Here is a 9,617-nt window from a genome sequence, read left to right on the forward strand (position 1 = left end):
GGGGGGGGGGGGAGTGTGTCTTATAGTCCAAAAAATATGGTAATACAAAGTAGTATTTCCAAATTAATTTTTGAAAGTTATTGTTATAAAGGTCCCAAATTATAAACAATCCAAATTATAAACAGGTATGTTTCTGTAAAGAAAAACTTTACAGAAAAAGTAAGGTTTGAACCAGGTCTTGAAAATGAGAGCAGAGAAAAAGGCATTTGAGAGAAGTAAAAAAAACGATCATAAATATGCAAAGAACCAACAACAAAAGGTCTTTTCATGGGAAAATGAGTAATGTGTTCACCTAAGATGAGAATTCAGAAAGGTAATAGTTGCAGATAGGATGAAAAGGTGGATTAGGTCCTGTGTTTTAGGAGTCTTGGTTGCAAATCACAGAACCCCCACCTGCTCCGACTTAAGTGGGAAGGACGGATATGAATTGGGAGGAGTAGTTCAGTGGATTTGAACAAGCATTGAAGGCAGCGCTAGGATCCTCTAGGATGGGGCAGTCTCTCCATCCTTCCTCCCTCCAGAGTATCTACATTCTGTCAGCCTATTTTTTTCTGGGAAGTGGAAGCTATCCACAGTTGCCAAGAACTCTCCTCCCTTAGTTCCAATTGGAAAAAAATTCTAAGGAGGGACACTGGCCCAGCTACGTCACATTCCATCCTTGTATCAATCAAATATGGCCAGGAGACAAGGGATAGAAAGGCACAGGAAGGCAGCCACAGGCCCTGAGAAAAATCACTGGAGCCAGGCACCTTCGGCGCACCAGACCATTAATGAATGCCTTGAATGCTAGGTTAAGCAAGTTGTACTTGATCTTTAGCTAACTAAGAACCAAGGTTAAGACAGTAGGAATAACACGATCAGTTTTTCTGAAAGTTTGATATAATGATTTATACAATATCCTTTCTTTACTGAGTGTTATAGAGTCTCTAAGCATTAATTATGTGTTTTAATTTCTCACAATGCTATCTTCACTACTTAAAAGTTCACGACATTCTAATGATATTTTAGGGGATGGAAACCCCCTAATTCAATACTGTAGACCAAATCGGAAGTATTGGTGCATGTATGTTTTGTGGTCTCAGTAAAAGTGATATTCCTGCTTTTTCATACTTGCTGAGAAAAACAAATTATTTGCACAAGAGAAAAAAGTCAGAGATGTGTTTTAGTAAATATTTTTGTGTTTTAGAACCTTGTTCTTTTTAAAAAAGTTACAGTAACACATGCAAGTAGTTAAAGCATAAAATAGAGAAGTGCAGAAGAGCTAACAAAAATCAACACTTCCTCACTTTCCAGCTTCTCGAGAAGCAACTGTTTCAGCTTCTAGATTTTCTGGTAGTTAACCGCATAAGTCAAAGTTACTTGTTTTATCAAGTGATTCTCCCATCAAAGGACGAGGATTTAAGAACCTTGCATTTTACTGTCAATTGCCAATTAGAAGTTGCCTGATGTAAAGATATAATTCAAAGTTTTAATAGTACTTTATTTCTCATAGGGCTCCAGTGGTCCAGAGTCTTTTACTGTTTACCACTACAATGGACTGAAGCAATCAAATTATAATGAAAAGGTATGGTAATTCACTCACACAGCGCTTTGTCTTCCCTTGGGTTGATAAAACAAGTATATGACTCTATGACAATGTTTGATTTCCACAAAATTGCTGCCTAAGGAGATTATTCCAAGAGCCTCTTTTCCGTAACAACATTTTTTAGAACTGGTCATATTTTGATTTAACCAATATATGACACTGAGATTTTTATTGGAATTTTGAAGTAATAGTTTCACTTTGACAAAATAACTGCATCTGTATAAATGTTGTTACCCTTTTCTGTGTGGATATTACTAAGTTAACATTATAGTTTAGTCCAGTGAAAGTAACTGATCCATTTAAGTGAAGACATGGATAATAGATGTTTGCCTGAGAAAAATATTTTTAAAGGATTTAAATGAATAACCATAAGTATGGTCTGTGTGTGCCCATTTTACAGAAGAGGAAGCTGAAGTGCAGGGAGGGAGGCAATTTGCTAAGGTTAAGCAGCCCGGAGGTGGCAGAGCTCGGACTGAAACTTAGGGGTCTGTCTGCGAGCCTGCACTGCCACCCCCTGAGCTTTGCTGCTTTCCTCTGTGAATGCACCGACAAAGGAAGGCACCAAGGTGACTCACTTCTGATGTACTCACCTGGCATAATCCGAAAGTTGGTCTCCCTGATACACCCTTTTTGATTAAGTATTAGCTTTGTCTCCATATATAATATATCTATGTTAGCATTTATTGAAGTAGCAGTCACAGTAGATGTAGCTAATATTAGAAGGAATGAGGCCTAACATATGTTTTTTTATTTGAAACAATCATGCTGGTTTCATAATTGTCTAAATTAAGGATGGCTACAGAAAATAGATTGTAATATATGCTAAATACATAATTTTAGTTAGAGCAAATCCAAAACTGAGACTTATATTCCTAACAAAATATAAATTAGGAGTTTTATTAAATTAGGTCTACAGATCTCTCCAGAAGAAGATAAGTTATTGATACGTACATAGTAAAATAACAAATTTGTCACTACGAAAACTTGGACTATTTCCTGGTATGTGTCAATGAGTGCTTCGTGTAGATTTTGAAATTTGCCATAGCCTTGTTCATAGGAGGTACTTTCGAGTCACTAATTACTCACACAATCCCTGCAAGGTAGGTCAGTCAAATATTGTCCATATTTTACAGATGAGGCATCTGAGACAGGGAGATTAAGTGACTCACCCAGGGTCACACAGGAAGTCACTGGCAGAGCAGGGATTGGAACTGAGTTCCTGATTCCCAATCCTGTCCTTGGTCACGCTACCTGTGTATAGTAAGTTTTCCAATCATGCTCGTGACGAGCGTCTGACATACTAACAGAGATCCGAAATCGAAGGTGAAATGTTAACGTGACTGTAGTGTATAAGAACTATAAAGTAAAGCATGTTTGTCATTAAGTTGCAGAGGTATAATGTAATGAAGTTACTTAGGAGCTAGAAATATGGTAGACTACCTAGTAAGATACTGTTAAAAATATCTGAGGAAACAAAAGGAGAAAGCCGGTCAAGAGGGAGGGAGCATGATCCCGCAGCCGGCGCAGACTGGTGCAGGCCACCGAGGTAGGTCACACTGCTTTGCCCAACCAGCTCTGCTCTAATCAGAATAAAATTTTTTTCTGATGCTCCCCTGCCAGTTTGTATTTTATATGATCATTGACACTGCATAAAAAGTACCTGGTTAGTTTTATATATCAACTTTTCTCTGATTTTTGTTTCTGTCCTGACATCCTTTTAAATTTTTTCTCCATGATTTTTCATTCAGTTAATTATGATGAGTTATATTCTTCGTAGACAAGTTTTCATTTTACTTGGGGGAATTGAAAAGCATGAGTTGTAGTTTTAATAGTAAATTTATCTCATCAAAACTAGGAACAAACTAATAGATTAACCAAAATAAAGGTGAAAAAATGTATTTCACTTTGAAGCTTCTTTAGAGCTTCCTAAAAAAAGGAGTACATTGATGAAACCAAATTATCTTACCTACTAATACAACATACTCTATTCCTGAATTTATTAAGGAAATGCTCGTTTAAGGATAATAATGTGATTTCTTTTGGTTCGTTAGTCAAATATATTGGAAGAACATAATTACAATTGTATTACAATTACAATCAGCTACTGAGTGTGTAAAAATAAGTATATGTACTTTGGAAGAAGGCAGTCTAATATCTGTTTTTTCTTTAAATTAAACAATCAGGCAAAAAGAAGTTAATGACTGAAGGGCTTAATGTACACAGTGAACCCTTATAATAAGTTAGGTTTAAATAAATATTCATAGATACTTCTAAAAGATTTTTATTGTGAATTAATCGGAATAAACATTTTTTTCTGAACCCAACTGCTAGTCTATATTTGGTAATGCCATTGCCACTACATGTAAAGGACTTGGATTAGTTTTATGTATCAACCTTTCTGTTTGATTTTTGTTTGTCCTGACATCCTTTAAATTTTTTTTCTCCTTTATTTTTCATGCAGTATAAAGTAGTCATGAGCAGCATTTCAAAAATATTTAATACAACAAATAGCAAATTTCATTGTCAAACATCCAAATTGCTTTCAACTCTGGAAAATCATTGCTTAAATTGAAAAGAGAAAATTAAGTTTTTAGAATATATAGCCATACTATTGTAGCTTTTCATTTCATGAGGCAGCAGGATCATCTGAGTGCCTCAATAGTAAAACAGTGGAACTATATAAAGTGTTATATAAATAGCTTCTTCCAAGTTGTATATGTTATTTGAAGAGTGATTCTTTTATCAGAAACTGTGTGTTTTCAGATCTTTTAATGCTTTTTTTGTGATAAAATTATCATCTAATAATCAGCTGTTCACCTGGCAGTTAAAATTTATTTCCACATTAGTCACAGATATTCTTGCTTATAATTCCTATCATAATAAAATTAGATATAAAGTTTCGTATGAAACAATCATTTGCTAGCCTATGAAAAATTTTGTATCCCTCATAAAATTTTGTTGAGAGTACTGATTTACCTTGGTGGCTTTATTTTGTTAAACAGGTAATGTATGTGGAAGGTACCGCAGTTATTATGGGTTTTGAAGATCCAATGCTCCAGACAGATGACACGCCTATTAAACGCTGTCTTCAAACCAAATGGCCATACATCGAATTGCTCTGGACCACAGATCGCTCTCCTTCCCTCAACTGACTTGCCTAAGTATTTCAGAAAGATTGTAGTAGCAGATGTTGAAAGAGGGGTGCGAGACTGGCAATTGGCTATACACTGGTATCACTGAGTAATTGTAAATAACATAAGAACACATTTTCAGTGTTTAAGATATGTTTAAATTATTTATGTTAAAGTTTACCCTATTTTAACTCCATGTAAAATTTACTAGCAAAATTAAGCTTTAATCAAAGTTCACCACTTTTACAGTCAGATAATTGGTCATTTATCAAATTACAAACATCGGTTATACTATAGCATTTGTATATTGAGTATCAGTTATTATTTATAAACTTCTATTTGGGGGTTTTATTTCATTTAGGCATATTTTATTGTTTAAATGATTCTGGCTTGCAATATATCCGCCTCCACATTGAAATGCAGGGGAGTTAACCATTTCTTTTTAAAAACTGAAACAGGGAAACACCATTAGAAATATTGCTAAACAACAATTTATCAACTTCGATCATTGGACATTTGGCTTAGCTCTGGCATGTTTATAAAAAGTAGAAACTATAAAGGAACATTACCATTTATTCACAGGTATATAGAGAATGTATTTTTTAAAAAGATAGGAAAGAGAATCTGTTTGATAGTCTTAACACTGTTAACTTTCACTGTATTGCCAAATACCCTCTTCTAAATTTGTCCCAACAGCCCTGTAAGCCAGGTTTTTTGTAAATTTATAAATATGATAAATGCATGAGAACATCTGTTATTACATTAGTATATTGCATTATTTATTACAATCCTAGTCAACGGCCTAAATAAACTTTTTTCTTTAAATGTACACTTGCTTTTTTTTTTTTACGGTAGTGTCTCAGAATAAACATACTTTTAAATGTTTTTGCCCAGAAACCCTGAGAGCACAGCATAGAACAAATATCTAATGGACTCATATATCACCTGGAAAAGAAAACCAAACGGTATGCTTACCTAAGAGCTCTGTTACTCGCTCAGACAGAAGAACTGGAACCTGAGTGGTAGAACCTGGGTGGCAGCTGTCTGGACCAGCGGAAAAAAATAAAGAAGCCCTGTCCTGTTTATCTTAGAGATTAAACTTACTCTTACTCTGATAGGTCTCTTCTCCAGCAATATGAAATATGAATAGCCAGAGATACTTTCTTTTACTTTCTCTTTTTTTTGTTATACTGTTTTTTATTGTTGTTCAATTGCAGTTGTCCTCATTTTCCCCTATTACTCTCCCCTGCCTTCCCCACTCCTACCTCCCACATTCAGTCTTCCACCCCCCCACCCCACCCCCCATTGTCTTTGTCCATGGGTCCTTTATACATGTTCCTTGATAACCCTTCCCTTTCTTCCCCCCATTATCCCTCTTTCCCTGTCCCTCTGGTTACTGTCATTTTGTTCTTTATTTCCGTGTCTCTGGTTTTATTTCACTTGCTTGCTTGTTTTGTTGATTAGGATCCACTTACAGGTGAGGTCATATGGTTTGTCTTTCACCTCCTGGCTTATTTCACTCAGCAAAATGCTCTCCAGATCCATCCACACTGTATCAAAGGGAAGGACTTCCTTCTTTCTTTCTACTGCATAGAATTCCATTGTGTAAATATACCATAGTTTTTTGATCCACTCATTTACTGATGGGCACTTAGGCTGTTTCCAGCACTTGGCTATTGTAAATTACGCTGCTATGAACATTGGGGTGCATAGGTTCTTTTGAATTGGTGTTTCAGGGTTCCTAGGGTATAATCACAGGAGTGGAATTTCTGGATCAAAAGACAGTTCCATCTTTAGTTTTTTGAGGAAATTCCATCCTGTTTTCCTCAGTGGCTGCACCAGTCTACATTCCCACCAACAGTGTACTTGAGTTCCCTTTTCTCCACAACCTCACCAGTACTTGTTGTTTGTTGATTTGTTTATGATGGCCATTCTTACTGGTGTGAAGTGGCATCTCATTGTGGTGTTAATTTGCATCTCTCTGACGGCTAGTGATGCTGAGCACCCTTGCATATGTCTCTAGGCCCTCTGCATGTTCTCCTTGGAGAAGTGTCTGTTCAGGTCCTTTGCCCATTTTTTAATTGGATTGTTTATCTTCCTGGTGTGGAGTCGTGTGAGTTCCTTATATATATTTTGGAGATCAAACCCTTGTCCAAGGTATATCATTTTTTTTGCCACAATACAGCAAAGAGGGTTACCCGACCCTGGCGAATACCTAAGGCTCCACTCCTTACCATCTAACAGGTGCGTCGAGACAAAGAAATATGGCCCAAATGAAAGAACAGATCAAAACTCCAGAAAAAAAGCTAAGTGACAAGGACATGAACAACCTATCTGATGCAGAGTTCAAAACACTGGTCATCAGAATGCTAACAGAATTGATTGAGCTCCGTTGCAAAATGAAGGAAGAAATGAAGGCTACACAAAGTGAAATAAAGTAAAACATACAAGGAACCAACAGTGAAGGGAAGGAAACTGGGACTCAAATCAACAGTTTGTAACAAAAGGAAGAAATAAGCACTCAACTGGAACAGAATGAAGAAACAAGAATGCAAGATAATGTAAACTTGTTTGAACAAATAATGAAGGAAAACTTCCCCAATCTGGCAAAGGAAATAGACTTCCAGGAAGTCCAGGAAACTCAGAGAGTCCCAGAGAAATTGGACCCAAGGAGGAACACACCAAGGCACATTATAATTACATTACCCAAGATTAAAGATGAGATCATCTTAAAAGCAGCAAGAGGAGAGAGTTACAGTATTTTTCAGACTATAAGATGCACTCCTCGCCCCCAATTTGGGAGGGAAATGGGGTGTATCTTATAGTCCAAATGTAGTTTACCCAGTGTGCTGGGCTGGGGGGGCGGCGGTGGTGGAGCAGGGTTTTTTTTCCCCTATTTTCCTCTAAAACTTAGGTGCGTGTTATGGCCTGGTGTGTCTGTCTTATAGTCCGGAAAATACGGTACCTACAAAGGAGTTCCCTTAAGGCTGTCAGCTGATTTCTGAAAAGAAACTTTACAGACAAGAAGGGCCTGGAAAGAAGTATTCAAAGTCATGAAAGGCAAGGACCTACATCCAAGATGACTCTATCCAGCAAAGCTATCATTTAGAATGGAAGGGCAGATAAAGTGCTTTTGAGATAAGGTCAAGTTAAAGGAGTTCATCATCACCAAGCCCTTATCATATGAAATGTTAAAGGGACTTACCTAAGAAAAGGAAGATCAAAGCCATGAACAGTAAAATGACAACAAACTTACAACTATCAACAACTGAACCTGAAAAACAAAAACTAAGCAAACAACTAGAACAAGAAGAGAATCACAGAAATGGAGATCACATGGAGGGCTATCAGTGGGGAGGGGGAAGGGGAGAATGAGGAAAAAGGTACATAGAATAAGAAGCATAAATGGTAGGTACAAAATAGACGGGGGGGAGGTTAGGAATAGTATAGGAAGTGTAGAAGCCAAAGAACTTATATGTACGACCCATGGACATGAACTGAAGTGGGGAGGAGATGTTGGGGGGGGATGGAGCAGGGAGGAGGGGGATAAAGGAGAGGAAAAGATTGGGGCAACTATAATAGCATAATCAATAAAATATACTTAAAAAAACCCCCATGAGATACCACTTCACACCTGTTTGACTATTATCTAAAAGACAAGAACTAACGACTGTTGGCAAGGATGTGGAGAAAAGGAGCTCTTGTGCACTGTTGGAGTGAATAAAAGGTACAGTCAATATGGAAAATAGTATTGAGTTTCTTAAAAAAAATTAAAAGAATTCACACTAAAGCCTAGAGTTAAATGGTGGTTACCAGTGGTGAGTGGGAGGGGATGGAAGAGATGTTTATTTAAAGAGTACATACTTGCAACGAGGTGCTCCTGGAGACCTAATAAACAATGCAGTGTTTACAGACAGAACCCTATTCTGAACAATAACCTTGCTGATCATTGTTCCTAACACTAGAAAAAATGATAATCATGTGATGTGATGTGATAAAGGTATTAGCTAATGCTGCAATGGCGATCATGTTAAAATGTAAATGTATTTAATGAATGTACACTTTAAACGTATACAATGTCACATGTGAAATATATCTCAATTAAAAAAAAGAATTGCCATACAATCCAGCAATCTCACTTCTGGGTATTAATCTGAAAGAAATGAAATTACTATCTCAAAAAGGTATGTGCAGCCCATGATTATTGCAACATTATTCCCAGCAGCCAAGGCATAGAGACAAGCTAAGTGCTCGCCAGTGGATGATGGATGGGTGATGAGACATGGACACAGGGGTGCTCTTCATCCACGGGAAAGAAGTAAATCTGCTTTTTGGAACAAGATCGATGGACCTTGAGGGCATTGCGCAGAGCAAAATAAGTCAGACAGAAAAAGGAAGAGACGCTGGATGATTTGACTTATGGGGTGGACAAAAGTAGGTTTACAGTTGTAAGTGCAACAGTTTATTCTTGTATTGTTTATTAATTCTTGTATTATTTTCCATATGAACAACAGTAAACCTACCTTTGCCCACCCTGTAATGTGGAATATAAAAAAGTTGAACTCGTAGATCTGAGAAGAAACTGGTGGTTGCCAGAGGCAGGGGAAGGGGTCGGGCAAAATGGGTGACGGTGGTCAAAAGGCTGAAGCCTCCAGTTGTAAGGTAAATAAGTCTCAGCGATACAATGCACACGTGTGACTATAGTTAATAATACCATACTGCATATTTGAAAGTTGCTGAGAGAGTAGATTTTAAAAGTTCTCGTCACAAAAAAAAAATATGTGTAACTGTAGTGATGAATATTAACTAAACTTATTGTGGTAATTAATCATTTGGAAAATATACATACGTCACATCATTATGTTGTTACACCTAAAACTAATGTTATATACATCAATTAT

General features: G+C 36.8%; 1 protein-coding gene across 3 annotated transcripts in view; it reads left to right on the forward strand.

The window, feature by feature from the left end:
• MINDY3 (MINDY lysine 48 deubiquitinase 3) overlaps window positions 1-5,545 on the forward strand; it is a 102,657-nt gene extending 97,112 nt beyond the window's left edge. For all 3 annotated transcript variants that reach the window (XM_053922217.2, XM_053922219.1, XM_053922218.1), the window contains 2 exons: window positions 1,493-1,564; window positions 4,588-5,545. In XM_053922217.2, the coding sequence (XP_053778192.1) occupies window positions 1,493-1,564; window positions 4,588-4,737 (222 nt within the window). In that variant the 3' untranslated portion in view covers window positions 4,738-5,545. The remainder of the gene's footprint in view (window positions 1-1,492; window positions 1,565-4,587) is intronic.
• Window positions 5,546-9,617: the final 4,072 nt, after the last annotated feature.

The sequence above is a fragment of the Desmodus rotundus genome, chromosome 4 (genome assembly GCF_022682495.2).
Source record: "Desmodus rotundus isolate HL8 chromosome 4, HLdesRot8A.1, whole genome shotgun sequence".
In the NCBI taxonomy this organism is placed as follows: domain Eukaryota; kingdom Metazoa; phylum Chordata; class Mammalia; order Chiroptera; family Phyllostomidae; genus Desmodus; species Desmodus rotundus.